This window comes from Scyliorhinus canicula, chromosome 1 (assembly GCF_902713615.1).
Source record: "Scyliorhinus canicula chromosome 1, sScyCan1.1, whole genome shotgun sequence".
NCBI lineage: Eukaryota > Metazoa > Chordata > Chondrichthyes > Carcharhiniformes > Scyliorhinidae > Scyliorhinus > Scyliorhinus canicula.
This window is the reverse complement of record NC_052146.1, coordinates 111,225,419-111,243,251: the sequence shown is the minus strand read 5'-3', so window position 1 is coordinate 111,243,251 and position 17,833 is coordinate 111,225,419. Positions and strand designations below refer to the sequence as shown.

At 43.3% G+C, this 17,833-nt stretch overlaps 1 protein-coding gene across 1 annotated transcript in view; it reads right to left on the bottom strand.

Moving 5' to 3' along the window:
* Window positions 1-881: 881 nt before the first annotated feature.
* Window positions 882-17,833, bottom strand: part of wdtc1 (WD and tetratricopeptide repeats 1) — a 126,353-nt gene continuing 109,401 nt past the window's right edge. Inside the window, exons 13-15 of the mRNA XM_038797593.1 lie at window positions 12,003-12,177; window positions 9,252-9,444; window positions 882-4,093 (exon numbers count right to left, since the gene is read on the bottom strand). Coding sequence (XP_038653521.1) covers window positions 3,899-4,093; window positions 9,252-9,444; window positions 12,003-12,177 — 563 coding nt within the window. The 3' untranslated portion in view covers window positions 882-3,898. The remainder of the gene's footprint in view (window positions 4,094-9,251; window positions 9,445-12,002; window positions 12,178-17,833) is intronic.

Here is a 17,833-nt window from a genome sequence, read left to right as displayed (position 1 = left end):
CACCAATCAGAAAAAAACAGCTACATTACGAAACCTCTAAAGGATTTGTTTGTAATTGATCACTTCCCACTTAAGGGATGGAAGAGGTTTAGACAAAGAGGTGATATTTTTCAGTTGATTGTCTCAATAAAATCCATCCATAAATAATCTGGTTTCATTTCACTACTTGGATTTTAAACAGGAAGATCTTTATCATAGAATTTACAGTGCAGGCCATTCAGCCCGTCGAGTCTGCACCGATCCTTGGAAAAAGCACCCTATGCCTCCACTCTATCACCACCTAACCTTTTGGAAACTAAGGGGCAATTTTACATGGCCAATCCACCTACCCTGCACATCTTTGGACTGTGGGAGGATACCGAAGCACCCAGAGGAAAACCACACTGACAAGGGGAGAAAGTGCAAACTCCACACAGTTACCCAAGGCCTGAGACCCTACAGTTGTGAGGCAGCAGTGCTAACCAATGTGCCACTGTGCCACCCATTGAGGTAGAAAATATATTGTCTCAATGTCCCAAGGCACAGTGAAGTGTAGTCACAGCTGTAGCTATGAATTAGTACATAGATTCCACAAATACGAAGGTGAATAACCTAGTAATTCTATTGTAGTGCATTTGATTGAGGACTTTGCCAGGACACTGAGAACCGCTAATGCTCTTGTAATAGTAGCCATAGGATCTTTCCCATCAAATTGAGGCAGGAGGTGCCACATCTGAAAAACCACCTTTGAAAGTGCAGCACTCCCACAGTACTGCATTGGAGCGTCAGTCTGGATTTGGGGCTCGAATCCATAATTTTGAGCCAAACTGAGATGTGCACAGGTCAGTGACAGTGCTCACGCACAGATTGTGGCTGTTGGAGAGAGCACAGCACACTTAGTATTTGAATGCAAGCAGGTTACTGCGGTTTGTGTTTTTATTGCACTGATGTACATTGGGTGTAACTACAAACTTGAAAGCAGCAGCCCCTATACAAGTATGAATTATTAGCAACCAAACCAAACAGCATTCTGCTAAACTCGCCATTTAATGCTGGCTTTAAACTTATCACAACCGTGGATTAACAATTTAATTTTTACAGTTAGCAGCTTCCCACGGATAATTCCTCATCAAATCACAGAGAAGGACAGGGGCAACAAACAGTGAGGTTTAAACAGACAATTGGCACTGAGCTAATGAATTGAGTGGGAAGACTGCAGAAGCATACTTGGCACACTGACTGACCCAACCACCTGCTCTACCACTTGACCCTGCTGACTGACCCCACCGGTGACCGTTTCCATTTAACATACTGACTGACTCCATGGGGTTTGAGTTTCAGATCAAGACTCTCGAATAAATTGGAAACAAGTAACAATTCCAGCAAAGGTATTGGGCAGATACTAAAAGGAATAAGACTTCCTTTAATAGTCCCACCAAAACCAAAATGATGCTAATTTAATAATGCAGTCAGATATGTAGCATAGCTGATGGTGGGAGATACTGACAACAAAACATTGGTTCTCATAACATTTCAATCAAGCCTGTTCCTCCACCTCAATCTCTCCAACCCTCACGGATTCATAGGTCTCCAGGTTGAATTCTAACCCTACAGTCATTGGGGAAGATTCCAGGAAACATCAGCATGCAATAATCCAGCAGCTCATACTCAGCAACTGATCAATTACAAGTTTAAGCGATCAGTTGGTCACAGCACACCCTCAATAGTAATTGTGAGGGTAGTCACAGATGATCAGTGACTGAACCTGTCAAATACAGCCTTTATTGGATAGGCAAAGGAATTTCTGATTGAGGATTGCAGCCAGCTCAAGAAAGCAGCAAGTTAGTGGCTATTAAAATACATCGATGAACAAATCCTTCCAAGTGATGCTGCAATTAAGTCATGAAGTGACTACTATTACATGAACTCACCTTCAATTCAATGTAATGCAACTGAATGTGTCTTAAAATACAAATAGAATTGCAGCAGAGGAGCCTCTGCATGCTATGATTTTGTTTGTCCAGGAAGTGAAACGGTCATTAATGGCGATTAAAATGGTCTCCAGGTTGTACACATAGTTGTAGCATCAATCACTGCAAATCCAATCAGCACACAGGACCTTAACCCCACATCATAGCTCACTACCGTGCTTCTTTACACATAGCACACCTTAAAACAGCACTGCCAAAAATATTATATTGTGCTGTGTCAGTAAGACATTCCATTTTCCATATCTACCACCTTTGTGAAAATATCAGTTTGAGTGCCACATTTCCAGTCAATTTGAGTGGAACCTCTTGAAACTCTCATGAGCTGGAGCTTTATACTGGTAGGCAGGATCCAGTCTCTTCATTAGATCTCAAGTTCCAGAGGTAGAACAATGACTTGCTAACAACCCACTCTACCAGTCGGGTGTCACTCCGTTTCTTGGGTCAGTGCTATAACAGAATGGCTGCAGTTAGTTGGTGCTGCTTTAATTGCTTCCTACCACATTGTCAGTTTGCTTCCCTCACCCTTCCAGCCTTTTCCAGCCATTTCTCAACCTGCCCAGAACTGAAACATCCTCCTCTACCTCAAACTACAATCTCCAGCCAAACCCCAACAAAATCTGCTACACTTTTCTCAACAGCAAATAAGGAATCAGAATGAGAAATAAACCAAACATTCCTTCCCTAGCTTTACCAATAGCAATGGGGTATCTTCTCAAAGCTGACAGCTCAGTACTTATACAAGTTCACACATCACCACAGAAGTCATCAAAAAGAAACAGCCAGCAAAATAAACCAAAAGATATTTAATAAATCCTCCCCCACATTCATCTTAAACCTCCTCTGCTAATGGAATATTTGATCCAGAGCTCCAGATAGGACTGGGGCTTGGCCTTGCAATGCAGAGCTTTCGTGACACCCAAGTTAAAGGTAACCGTGTAAGGAGCTTTCCAGGAGAGGGCAGTATTACACTTTGCAAACACTGAAGGCTGTGAAGAGGCTGCTGTCTGTTCACAGAGTCAGTGCTTCAACAGGATGAATGATAAAACAGTTAAAGAGACAGAATGTAGATAGGCAGCCAAGACTGGGGGCAGAAAGAGACACAAAACAGAGTTAGAAAATGCATGAGACAAATGTGTGCAGGCACAACCCTACTAACCCTCTACCCCAACCAAGTTGTTCACAACACAGTGCGGGAATATACCTGACAGCTCCCATACTTCACCATGAACAGTCCCCTCACTGCATGTACATTGCATCCTACATCCCCACTGATGATGCAGAGAGCTCTGTTAGGTCATGTTTAGCTACACAACCTGTATGAACATTGTAAACTGGAACAGAGGCAGGCAAATGAGTCACAGGTATGACAGTGACCGAGGGGCGTGACTACCGGCCATATGACCCTCCCCTGTCTGCAATTAAAGCTACATCAAGATGCCCTGAGACTCTGATGGCTCCAGGATTATGAAGGGAGTGCAGTTTATCTCAATATTATTGGCTGTTTGTTGCTAATGGATTGTGCAGAATCCATTACTACAAAGGGACTGAATGTGATAGAAGAGGAAGCATTTATACAAACTGAAAGCAGCATCTGGACAATTTACAAAAAGATCTGCTTATCAAATTAGTCTTTTTCAATCACCAGAAACAATTTGAAGTCTCCTATGTGTGTCTCAGGCCAGGTTTGGCCCAGTTAGCTGTTCCTGAGAGGGTTGTGGCGTCACTCTCTGAGACTTCTGCAGACTGGTATGGGGCTCATCCATAAGTGAGTCTGATAGGTGTTGGAAAGAATGTAAACCCTGTCATTGCTTCCTGAACAAAGCTTTTGGTGCGTAGCTGAGGACAGTGCAGTGTTTTCAGCCACAGGCACACTGAACTGAGAGTTGTTCCCTGGTCTGTCCCAAGTACGCTGTTGTTGGGGTTGCTGTTTAGCTCGGCCGGCACTGCACCTGGCCTTCAGAGTTTTCCTCATCATCTGAGGCCATCCCACTGTTGGTCAGTCCAGTGATCCTGTATCCCATATTCAGGAGCATGACCTCAAGTGGGTCTGCATTCATTCGCCGCTGGTTTGCTTGTGAAGCACCCTCCATGTCTTCAATAACTCGCTCATTTTGATCTTCAGTCTGCAAAAAAAATAACATAAATCAGCTCTCCCACCAGACTAAAACATAGACCCAATCTCTGGTGTCGGATGGTATAACAGTGATGGTATTGTGCGTGGATGTACAATGCAATGTTCCATCCAAAATTCCTCTGCTGCCATTTTTAAGTTTGCTTAGTTTCATTTTAAAATTTAGATTACTTGTGCACAAAATCAAGAAGTTTACTTAGCAGTCCCTTCCTCCTTGGTACAATTTCCATTTCAAAGTTACTCTTTCTGCCTCGCTCCATGATGTGTTCAGCTTAAGGCGGGATTGAACAACTAGCTTCCTTTATATACCATTCAGACTTGAGCAGTTTCAAGTGGTCAGTTAGTTCCAATCTACAAAGGAACTAACACTGACCAGTGACCCATTCACTATTAACTAACCTGCAGATACACAAGTTAAAGATCAAAACTTGGGGTTTCAGTTCAATAAAAAGCACATTTTCTACAGCTTCTCTTCTACTCATCATTGATACCCACTGACACAAAATTTGTTTTGTAAATCATTTTCTGTTCCCACTTCACCTCACTGAATATCTGTTGCCTTTAAGATAGTAAAACATCTCAAGATTTTTCACAGATGTTTCATAAAGTAACATTTGGTAACAAGCCACAGGAGAAACTGAGGCAGATAACCAAAAGCCAATGAGGTAGGTTTTAGGAATGTCTTAAGGGAGAGGCACAAGGTTTTAGGGAGGGAATTCCAGAAGTTCAAGTCTTTGCAGCTGAATATATGGCCACTAACAATGGACCAATCAAAATCAGGGATGCACACGAGGCCAGATTTGAAGGAGTGCAGATATCAGAGGTTTGTGGGGCAGGAGGAGATTACACAGATAGGGAGGGACCAGGACATGAAAGGATTTTAGAACGACAATGAGAATTTAAAAATTGAGGCATTGCTTACCTGGGAACTATTGTAGGTCAGTAAGTATAGGGATGATGGGTGAAGTGGTCTTGGTGCAAGTTAAGAGATCAATATTCGTACAGAAATGGTGTCGGGGAAATTGAAGGCTGATAAATCCCTAGGGCCTGATAATCCTCATCCCAGAGTACTTAAGGAAGTAGCTCTAGAAATAGCGGATGCATTGGTGGTCATCTTCCAGAATTCTATAGACTCTGGAACAGTTCCTGCAGTTTGGAGGGGAGCTAATGTAACTCCAGCATTTAAAAAGGGAGGTAGAGGGAAAAGTAAATTATAGACCAGTAAAGTCTGACATCGGTGGTGGGAAGATTCTAGAAACCAATTTCAAAGATTTTTATAGCAGAGTACTTAGGAAACAGTGGCAGGGTTGGACAGATTTTTAAATTTATTTTAAAAAATAACTTTAGAGTACCCAATTATTTTTTTTCCGATTAAGGGGCAATTTGGCATGGCCAATTTGTCTACCCTGCACATCTTTGGGCTGTGGGGGTGAAACGCACAGACATGTGGGAGAATGTGCAAACTCCACATAGACAGTGAGACGGGGGCTGGGATTGAACCCAGGTCCTCAGTGCTGTAGGCAGCAATGCTAACCACTGCGTCACCATGCCACCTGTGTCAGCATGGATTTACGAAGGGGAAATCACAAATCGACTGGAATTCTTTGAGGGTGTAACTAGTAGAGTTGACAAGGGGGAGCCAGTGGATGTGGTATACTTGGACTTTCAGAAGGCTTTTGACAAAGTCTTGCATAAGAGATTATTGTGTAAAATCAAAGTGCATGGAAATAGGGGGTAGTGTATTGAGATGGATAGAAAACTAGTTGGCAGACAAGAAAGAAAGAGTAGGAAATAATGGGTCTTTTTCAAATTGGCAAGCAGTGACTAGTGGGGTACCGCGGTCCCCAGCTATTCACAATATATATTAATGATTTAGATGGGGGAACAAAATGTAATATCTCCAAATTTGCAATGACACCAAGTTGGGTGGGAGGGTGAGCTGTGAGTAGGATGCAGAGATCCTTCAATGTGATTTGGACAAGTTGAGTGAGTGGACAAATGAATGGCAGATGACGTATAATTTGGATAAATGCACCAACACCAGACCTATTCGCATATTGCCCCCTGTAATTGTTTCTCCGGCACCCAAATATATATTTACCTCCCCAGTTTCTCCCCCCCCCCCCCATCCTGTAACTGATAATATGGAACGATGTGTCATTTGAAACATGGAAATCTGGCAATATCTGGTCTGAGAGAAACATGAGAGAATACAGGGCAAGATCCCACAAACGGTTAACAGCAGCTGCAAAGAGCAGGGTTATAAAATGCAGGTTCTTTCTTCCAAACAGGCTTACAAACAGGATTTTTGTATGAAGCTAAAAACTATGGCTCACACCTTCATTGAAAGTAACTATCTTAGTAAGCACCTGGAAAAGCATGGATGAGGGTTTCAGTTGAGTTAAGTGATAAATGTAAACCTTTCAAGTTATAACCAAGTGGATTTTTAGCATTACGCTAAAAGCAATGGTTCACACCTTAATTGAAATTAACTATCTTAGTAAGCAGCTGGAAAGGAAAGGATGAGGTTCAGTTGAATTTGGTGACAATTCGAGGTGTGAAATTCTGCTAACATCAGGTAAATTAACGAAAATTGTGGACTATCAGTCTACGAGAAACATAATTTAAAGCCAAAATCAAAGTTAAAATTATGAGCTGGGGACACAATTGGAAAACGAAACTATAGAAATGACAGGAAGCAAACCAAAATTCACACTGCTATTGAAACCAAAGCATTTTTGAATATCACAAAGGAACTTTGAACATCACAAAGGAAACCATGTAATCAGAGACCCGAGAGGTGGTGTCATGTCAAAATGAATACTTAGTTGTATTAGAATGTTTAGATCAAAGATACTTTTTACAATCAACGTGAAATAAAAGTTACTTTACAATAAAGTCATAAAAACTTAATAACTGTCAGAAAGAGAATATAAACCCAGAGACCAGAGCAGGAACTACCAGAACTCAGAGAGAGGAGAAGCAGAGAAGGAACAAGAGAAGCAAGCAGAGTTAGCTCTCACAGCTCGGTACATGGGAAAGATAAGACATAGCAGCCAAGCTAAAACAGCTAATACATCTAAGGAAGATTAGAATTTAAAGAGGAGGCCGGGTCAGCTCAGAGATAGCCAGCAGAGCCAGCTCAGTACATGGGAAAGATAGGACATAGCAACCGAGCTCACCAGCGAATACATCTAAAGAAGACCAAATTTTAAAAAGAAGATCGATTGTCAAGCTGGGCCTGAAGGTCCCTTCAACCAACCAGAAGGTACCAGAAGCAAGATCTTTTTACCTTTCTGTAAGGAAAGTGATTGCAACTTTTAAAAGAAAAAATATAATAATAAAATAACTTAATTTAACCTGAAACAGTGGTTATTCCCAAGTCTACTTTACTTACTTAGCAATGCGGGACCCAGGGTCGATGCTACTAAGTGGTAAGTAGATGAAATCTTCGGTGAAGATATGGGTTATACCGGGGGATAACTTGAAAATATAGTTTGACCTGAATAGCACCCACCGAAGCCTGCATCGGAGTTGGGGAGTGAGAATCCCTGCTCACCATTTAGAATGTCGGCCCTTTTTGGTATAGGGAGACTTCTAAGAATAGTGGTGAGTTTTCAACGACAACCCCCAAACAGATGCCTACTTATGCGTTAAAAATAATATTGCCAATTGTACAGAGTTGCTGCTGTTGAGCTGGTGCATAATACCTTACCAGATATTTTATCTTTTGGATTTTTTGGTATGTTTGTGTGTGCTCTTCTCTTCTACATATATCTTATTGTGTGTACATAACGGTAAATATACTTTGTTCAAAAACCCAATAAAAACATTTATTTAAAAAAAAATTGGATAAATGCGAGGTTATCCACTTTGGTAGCAAAAAGAGAAGGTAGACTTTTATCTGAATGGTCATAAATTAGGTGAGCGGAATGTGCAGAGAGACCTGGGTATGTTTGTACACCAGTCAATGAAGGTCAACAAGCGGTAAATATGGGAAATGGTATGTTTGCCTTCATTGTGAGAGGATTAGAGTACAGGAGCAGGGATGACTTGCTGCAATTATACAGGGTCTTAGTGAGCCCACACCTGGAATATTGTGAGCAGTTTTGGTCTCCTTATCTGAGGAAGGATGTCCTTGTTCTAGTGGGAGCGCAGCAAAGGTTTACCAGACTGATTCCTGGGAAGGCGGGACTGACGTACGAGGAGAGATTGAATCGGTTAGGATTGTATTAGCTAGAGTTCAGAAGAATGAGGGGGGAATCTCATAGTAACCTACAAATTTCTAACAGGGTTAGACAGGGTAGATATAGGAAGGATGTTCCTGATGGTGGATGTGTCCAGAACCAGGGGTCACTGTCTGAGGATACAGGGTAGATCATTTCGGACAGAGATGAGTAGAACTTTCTTCACCCAGAGAGTCGCAAGCCTGTGGAATTTGTTACCACAGGAAGTAGTGTGAGGCCAAAATATCGTATATATTTTCAAGAAGCAGTTAGATATAGCACTTAGGTCAAAGGGGATCAAAGGATATGGGAAGAAATCTGGATTAGGCTATTGAGTTGGATGATCAGCCATGATCATAATGAATGGCGGAGCAAGCTTGAAGAACAAAAAGACTATTCTTGACCCTATTTTTTATGTTTCTACGGCACCGGTAACAGAATTTTGGATGACTCAAGTTTATGGAGGGTAGGACTGTGTGGGGCCGGTCAGGAGTGTGTTTAAAAAAAAAAGCATGCAGCAGATCAGCTGAGGCAGGGCAGAGGCAGGTGATAGTACAGAGATAGAAATAGGCAGTCTTTGTCATGGCTTAGCGATGTGATCAGGCACTCATCTGGCTTCAGTCTTCCCAAAATTTAGTTGGAAGAAAATATTTGCTCATCAAGTACAGTTTGAAAACCACTGACATATAGGAAGGACAATGGGTCAGACCATTGGTTAGCACTGCTGCCTCACGACGCCGAGGAGCTGGGTTCGATCCTGGCCCCAGGTCACTGTCCATGTGGAGTTTGAACATTCTCTCCCGTGTCTGCGTGGGTCTCACCCCCACAACCCAAAGCTGTGCAGGGTAGGCGGATTGGCCATGCTAAATTACCCTCAATTGAAAAAAAAAATTGGGTACTCTAAATTTTAAAAAAAACTCATACTTCTGGTCTTGGGCTCCAGAGCCGAACCACAGGATCAATGCCACTTGTTGCGAGGAAGCAGTGCTTCGGGTGAGGTTGCAGACAGTTCACAATCGACTCGTCACCCTGTAGAACACGAACAAGGTTTGTCGTTTCTTTCTCCCAGATGAAGAAGGATCCATCATCTGAACCACTGACAATGTATTGGCCATTACTGAAAGGCAAGAGAAATTCATTCCAGGAATCATTTTTCACAAAAATAAAATAATAATAGCTGCTCAAACAGATGATTTCCCTTAAATATGATCATCTTCCACACTCCCGCACATTTTCCAGGGTAGATTATAATAATAATCACTTATTGTCACAAGTAGGCTTCAATGAAGTTACTGTGAAAAGTCCCTAGTCAACACATTCCGGCGCCTGTTCGGGGAGGCTGGTACGGGAATTGAACCTGCGCTGCTGCCTTGCTCGGCATTACAAGCCAGCTGTTTAGCCTAGTGTGCTAAACCAGCCCCTATGTATCTGACAGTGGAACAGAGAATTTGCTATCTCTAAACTGGCATGAGGGACAACCAGTATTCTCGGTGGTGGGTCTGGGATGGGTAATTACCAGCCAGTGACTCCTGAAACGTCTGCAAGTGCAGAATTAAGCTCAATTATCATCCCCACCCACTCGGTCAATTATCACTGTGAGGTTCAGACAAAGGCACTTGAGTATGTTACCAGTAGAATCCACTCCCAAGCCAGAGACTGTAACTTCAGGAGCAAGTAACGACAAAACATGCTAATCTGCAGCCAGAAGCACGACGCAATCACCCAAGATTCAAAGTTAATCCTCTTTTTTTTTAGATACTTAAACTCATGAGGATGCCATTCAGCCTTTCTTGCCTATGCTGAATTTAGGCTATTTTCAGGGGCAACTCTGCTTTGTACTAACCCCCAGGACCTTTCATATCCTATTCCCATAGTCTTGAATGCTGCAATCAGTTTAGCCACATTGACCACATGAAAATGTAGTATATATGATATATCCCAATAAATCCAGATTAGAGCAGTTTATAGGGAGAATCCCAGTGAATATCCCCACAGGTATTTAGTATCAAGCTCTATATGTCCATTCTTTGCTCCCATTTACAAAATTTATTACTCCCTTATGTATTTTACACCTGCTACTTACCTGCCCATTTCCGTCGCCTTTCTCTGTCTCCAGGATAGTTGCTACTCCACTCGACTCAGCAAACCTTGAAATTTTATGTTTATTTTATATATACACAGCAAAGCAATTTCCCATCCAGCAATTTGTCAGACATTAAGTTTAAATAAATAAAACCCTCCCCACCCCAGGTCTCGGGTCCCCTCTCCCACCCATGCTCATGCGTTCCTTATTCTCTCAAAAGAAATCCAAGTTATCAGTTCACCGGCAATTTTTGCTCAGCCTGCGCCGTCAGGTTAGTCAATGATTTTGTCTCCAATTGATTACACGTTATCTATCGACAACTAACTACAGTAGTTCACCAGCAGTAGTTGCCTGGATTATCCCTTTCCCCTATTCGAACAGCTTTAATATTACTGCCATCTCTACTGAATTTATTAGTGCCCTGATCCTTTTGAGAACTGATACCTTAATGCAGGTACCTATTGATTGTCATTGACCATTTAACCTCATCTCTTAAATTCATTCTTTTCATCTCCAGATAAAGTACTTAAAATGTTTAAAAAATGAGACTTGCCTTACTTTCTTCCACAAATACTGAAGCAAAGTTTTCACAGATAGACAGAAAAAGCCAACAGGCCCATCAAGTCCGTCTCATGGGAGAGGGTATTGAGATCCACTGCCTAACCATACAATCCCGACACAGGCACAGAAACACAGAACACCAACGTCCACTTTATCGAAAACGTGTTGGAAATTCTCTTTTGCACCCCAATTTCCTTACATATAGCAAACTGAACTAAGTAAAGTCATGGAGGAATCTGAACACAAGTATGAACATTTTAAGCCAAGTTTGGTCAACAAGCATAGGGGCAATGAGTAATAATAATGATAATTACAATCTTTATTGTCACAAGTAGGCTTACATTAACACTGCAATGAAGTTACTGTGAAAAGCCCCTAGTCACCACATTCCGGCATCTATTCAAATACACAGAGGGAGAATTCAGAATGTCCAAATTGCAGCACATCTTTCGGGACTGGTGGGAGGAAACCGGAGCACCCGGAGGAAACCCACGCAGATACAGGGAGAACATGTGGACTCTGCACAGACAGTGAACCAGGCCGGGAATTGAATCTGGGACCCTGGCGCTGTGAAGCAACAGTGCTAACCACTGCTATTGTGCTGCCCTTAATGGGGTTTGGTATGAGTTAGGATACAAGCAGCAAAGCTTTGGGTGTGCTTTTTAGAGGGTGTAGGATGGTAGGTCAATAAGGAGAGCATTGGATAGTTCAGTTTGGAGGAATCAAAGACATGGAGGAGAACACAACAGCAATCTCTGGGAAGAAGGATAGAAGAAGCCGAGGGAGTAAGCCCAGAACTTGCATTCTGATAGCCCCTGCTCTCCACATTTATTCAATTTGGATCTATTCCAACAGCTAGGAATATTGTCTTTTAAAACAATCTCAGGAATATTTTACAGAATAATGGACAACAGTGTCCTTTCTTTTAAGTCATACTTTGCTGCAATATATTGAAAGATTGGTTCTGCACACACTCCAGTTTAAGAATGTTAAATCAAACCTTGCTGCCTACTTGTAAATTAGGAAATTACCTTCCAAAAAAGTTGGCTTCTTTGATGTCTGTGGTAGTATTACAATGACCGCAATATCGTGACTTGTAATCATAACCTCGTTCCCTCAGAATCACTTCATCATCGGAGATGGAATCCTTCCTGCCGCTTGATCGGATGCGGATTGGGGTGGTAGTTCCTGCCTTCTTCTCTTCAGCTGTAAGACCAGGGAATGAGAGCAGCAACTCAGTTCAAACACAAGGTGGACAAATAAAACAAAATAACTAAAGATGGAGTCTCTTTACCCTCTGTCCAGAACTGTACCAAATAAAAATGACCTTTCATTCATTTCAAAGGGACAGGACATGAAAAGCTGCACAATGTCCATCACACCATGGAAACCAATTGTACAAGTTCCTGCTTAATGTCACTCACTAACAAACTATGGTATTTGCTACTGTCCACAAAGTTTAATACGCCGCTCTTCCATTTTTCCACATTCACCTCTGCAAACTTTCAAGGATTTATAATCAACCATCTCTTAACATAGAACATAGAACAGTACAGCTCCATTTATTTGCTGTCCATTAATGGTACCATTGATATGGATGGGAACACCCATCTGTCTCTCCACCACCAACCTCCGCCATGTTGTCTCACACCATATCCGAATGAATTACAACTTCTGCACTCTGCAAACCTCAGCTCATCCTAAACCCTGGTACCTGTAACCAACCTCTAATTACCCCTCAGCTATCACTTTTGCTGACCTACATTGGCTCCCTGTCTCCTAACACCTCAAATTTAAATTCTTATCCTGTGCTTTAATCTTTGTGGCCTTGTCATTCCCCATCTCTGGAAACAGAGTTAAGGAGGTTTGGAGGTAGGTTAAGATCGGCAAGTACACATGGTTTTTTGATGCTGAGGGTCAATTTGAGGCATGCCAATGTAGCAAGATCGCGCCTTACGTTTGCACTGGAGTGCTGAGCTTGTGGCATTTGAGTGCTACAGTGAGAGTTTGGTGACTGAGGGAGTATAAGGGTTCATTTTTATTTAAAGTCTAGTATTTCTTTTATTTAGTTAATTAACTTAAAAGTTACTGTTTGGTCTATAAGAAGGTGAATTTTGAATCAGCTTTAAACAAGGTTCTACTTGTACTTACTTGCGGCTGGAGCTTGTTAATTAGTTAATTGCATTAGGCCAGTTTTCAGAGGCTAGAGTCACAGTATAAATAGGAGCTAGTTACAGTGCAGACTTTGTTTGCACTGGAGTGCTGAGCTTGTGGCATTTGAGTGCTACAGTGAGAGTTTGGTGACTGAGGGAGTGCTGAGCTTGTGGCATTTGAGTGCTACAGTGAGAGTTTGGTGACTGAGGGAGTGCTGAACTTGGTGCATTTGAGTGCTACAGTGAGAGTTTGGTGACTGAGGGAGTGCTGAACTTGGTGCATTTGAGTGCTACAGTGAGAGTTTGGTGACTGAGGGAGTGCTGAACTTGGTGCATTTGAGTGCTACAGTGAGAGTTTGGTGACTGAGGGAGTTAGGTGAGGAGGGAGTAAGGTGCTCCTTACATTTCATTTCCTATATTTATCAAAGAGCGTGAAGGGAGCCAGGAGTTTAGAGTACAGCTGACTGGAAGCAGAGTTGGAGGGCGGAGGTCCAGTTGGTCCACGGGGCAGCTAATTCTGTAAAGTAAGAGGGGATGGAGGCTAGGGCAGTTGCATGCTCCTCCTGTAGGATGTGGGTGGTGAGGGAAACCACTGGTGTCCCCGCTGACTATACCTGCGGGAAGTGCACCCAACTCCAGTTCCTCAGAGACCGTGTTAAGGTACTGGTGCTGGAGCTGGATGAACTGCGGATCATCCGGGAGGCAGAGGGGGTTATAGAGAAGAGTTACAGGGAGGTAGCCACACCAAAGGTACTGGACAAGAGTAGCTGGGTTACAGTCAGGGGAAAGAAAACTAACAGGCAGACAGTGCAGGGATCCCTCGTGGCCGTTCCCCTTCAAAACAAGTATACCGTTTTGGATGCTGTTGGGGGGGATGACCTACCGGGGGAAGGCCCCAGCAGCCAGGTCTCTGGCACTGAGTCTGGCTCTGGGGCTCAGAAGGGAAGGGAGGAGCATAGAAAAGCAATAGTAATAGGAGATTTCTAGTACTCTTCGGGAGGGTTTAAACTAATTTGGCAGGGGAATGGGATGGGAACCGGAGCTGTAGTCTAGCAACTAAGGAAGCCGATAGTCAGGACGCCAAAGCACGTAGTGATGCAGTGGGGAAGGTAACACTGACAAAGGAGAGTACTTGCAGGCAAGGAGATGGGTTGAAGTGTGTATACTTTAATGCAAGAAGCATCAGGAATAAGGTGGGTGAACTTAAGGCATGGATCGGTACTTGGGACTACGATGTGGTGGCCATCACGGAAACTTGGATAGAAGAGGGGCAGAAATGGTTGTTGGAGGTCCCTGGTTATAGATGTTTCAACAAGATTAGGGAGGATGGTAAAAGAGGTGGGGGGGGGGGGGGGTGGCATTGTTAATTAGAGATAGTATAACAGCTGCAGAAAGGCAGTTTGAGGGGGATCTGCCTACTGAGGTAATATGGGTTGAAGTCAGAAATAGGAAAGGAGCAGTCACCTTGTTGGGAGTTTTCTATAGGCCCCCAATAGCAGCAGAGATGTGGAGGAACAGATTGGGAAACAGATTTTGGAAAGGTGCAGAAGTCACAGGGTAGTAGTCATGGGTGACTTCAACTTCCCAAACATTGAGTGGAATCTCTTTAGATCAAATAGTTTGGATGGGGTAGTGTTTGTGCAGTGTGTCCAGGAAGCTTTTCTAAAACAGTATGTAGATTGTCCGACCAGAGGGGAGGCCATATTGGATTTAGTACTTGGTAATGAACCAGGGCAGGTGATAGATTTGTTAGTGGGGGAGCATTTTGGAGGTAGTGACCACAATTCTGTGACTTTCACTTTAGTTATGGAGAGGGATAGGTGCGTGCAACAGGGCAAGGTTTATAATTGGGGGAAGGGTAAATACAATGCTGTCAGACAAGAATTGAAGTGCAGGAGTTGGGAACATAGGCTGTCAGGGAAGGACACAAGTGAAATGTGGAACTTGTTCAAGGAACAGGTACTGAGTGTCTTTGATATGTATGTCCCTGTCAGGCAGGGAAGAGATGGTCGAGTGAGGGAACCATGGTTGACAAGAGAGGTTGAATGTCTTGTTAAGAGGAAGAAGGAGATTTATGTAAGGCTGAAGAAACAAGGTTCAGACAGGGCGCTGGAGGGATACAAGATAGCCAGGAGGGAACTGAAGAAAGGGATTAGGAGAGCTAAGAGAGGGCATGAAAAATCTTTGGCAGGTAGGATCAAGGAAAACCCCAAGACCTTTTACACATATGTGAGAAATATGAGAATGACTAGAGCGAGGGTAGGTCCGATCAAGGACAGTAGCGGGAGATTGTGTAATGAGTCTGAAGAGATAGGAGAGGTCTTGAACAAGTATTTTTCTTCAGTATTTACAAACGAGAGGGGCCATATTGTTGGAGAGGACAGCGTGAAGCAGACTGATAATCTCGAGGAGATACTTGTCAGGAAGGAAGATGTGTTGCGCGTTTTGAAAAACTTGAGGATAGACAAGTCCCCCGGGCCTGACGGGATATATCCAAGGATTCTATGGGAAGCAAGAAATGAAATTGCAGAGCCGTTGGCAATGATCTTTTCGTCCTCGCTGTCAACAGGGGTGGTACCAGAGGATTGGAGAGTGGCAAATGTCGTGCCCCTGTTCAAAAAAGGAAATAGGGATAACCCTGGGAATTACAGGCCAGTTAGTCTTACTTCGGTGGTAGGCAAAGTAATGGAAAGGGTACTGACGGATAGGATTTCTGAACATCTGGAAGGCACTGCTTGATTAGGGATAGTCAGCACGGATTTGTGAGGGGTAGGTCTTGCCTTACAAGTCTTATTGACTTCTTTGAGGAGGTGACCAAGCATGTGGATGAAGGTAAAGCAGTGGATGTAGTGTACATGGATTTTAGTAAGGCATTTGATAAGGTTCCCCATTGTAGGCTTGTGCAGAAAGTAAGGAGGCATGGGATAGTGGGAAATCTGGCCAGTTGGATAACAAACTGGCTAACCGATAGAAGACAGAGAGTGGTGGTGGATGGCAAATATTCAGCCTGGAGCCCAGTTATCAGTGGCGTACCGCAGGGATCAGTTCTGGGTCCTCTGCTGTTTGTGATTTTCATTAACGACTTGGATGAGGGAGTTGAAGGGTGGGTCAGTAAATTTGCAGATGATACGAAGATTGGTGGAGTTGTGGATAGTGAGGAGGGCTGTTGTCGGCTTCAAAGAGACATAGATAGGATGCAGTGCTGGCCTGAGAAGTGGCAGATGGAGTTTAACCCTGACAAGTGTGAGGTTGTCCATTTTGGAAGGACAAATATGAATGCGGAATATAGGGTTAACGGTAGGGTTCTTGGCAATGTGGAGGAGCAGAGAGATCTTGGGGTCTATGTTCATAGATCTTTGAAAGTTGCCACTCAAGTGGATAGAGCTGTGAAGAAGGCCTATGGTGTGCTAGCGTTCATTAGCAGAGGGATTGAATTTAAGAGCCATGAGGTGATGATGCAGCTGTACAAAACCTTGGTAAGGCCACATTTGGAGTACTGTGTGCAGTTCTGGTCGCCTCATTTTAGGAAGGATGTGGAAGCTTTGGAAAAGGTGCAAAGGAGATTTGTTGCCTGGAATGGAGAGTAGGTTATACGAGGAAAGGTTGAGGGTGCTACGCCTTTTCTCATTAGAACGGAGAAGGATGAGGGGCGACTTGATAGAGGTTTATAAGATGATTAGGGGAATAGATAGAGTAGACAGTCAGAGACTTTTTCCCCAGTGGAACACACCGTTACAAGGAGACATAAATTTAAGATAAATGGTGGAAGATATAGAGGGGATGTCAGAGGTAGGTTCTTTACCCAGAGAGTAGTGGGGGCATGGACTGCACTGCCTGTGGAAGTAGTTGAGTCGGAAACGTTAGGGACCTTCAAGCGGCTATTGGATAGGTACATGGATTAGGGTAGACTAATGGAGTGTAGGTTAACTTCTTAAGGGCAGCATGGTAGCATTGTGGATAGCACAATTGCTTCACAGCTCCAGGATCCCAGGTTCGATTCCCGGCTTGGGTCACTGTCTGTGTGGAGTCTGCACATCCTTCCCGTGACTGCGTGGGTTTCCTCCGGGTACTCCGGTTTCCTCCCACAGTCCAAGATGTGCAGGTTGGGTGGATTGGCCATGAAAAATTGTCCAAAATTCTATGATTAACCTAGGACAAAAGTTCGGCGCAACATCGTGGGCCGAAGGGCCTGTTCTGTGCTGTATTTCTCTATCTATCTTACTCAAATTTCTTTCCCAAGATCCCATGCTTGCTGACATTGCTAACTTCTCCCTGCACCCCACCTTTCAAAACTCACCACCCACTCCTTGGAAAACACCTTGATCTTTAGTCTCCCCATCTAAAACATTATGTCTAACCTTCCCAAGGAACTTGAATGCATTGTTTTTTATATCCATATTTCCACTGCTCAACACCTCCTATTCAATTCCCAACACTTGGTTTCTCCTCTCCTCAAATCAACACAACCCTGGCCATTTCCTCACATTCACCTCTGCAGTCCCCAGGATCTATCAACAATCTCCTTTTCTCTATTCACTTGTTGCCCCTTAGTGGCACCACCTGTAAAGAAGGGGACACCCAGCTCTGCCTCACCACCAAAAGTCTTCATGTTTCCTCGCATCAAATCTGGATGAATGACAATTTCTTCCATCCTAACATTAAACCGTTGTTTTCAAATTCTAATAATTTCACTCTCTCTCCACTGGATC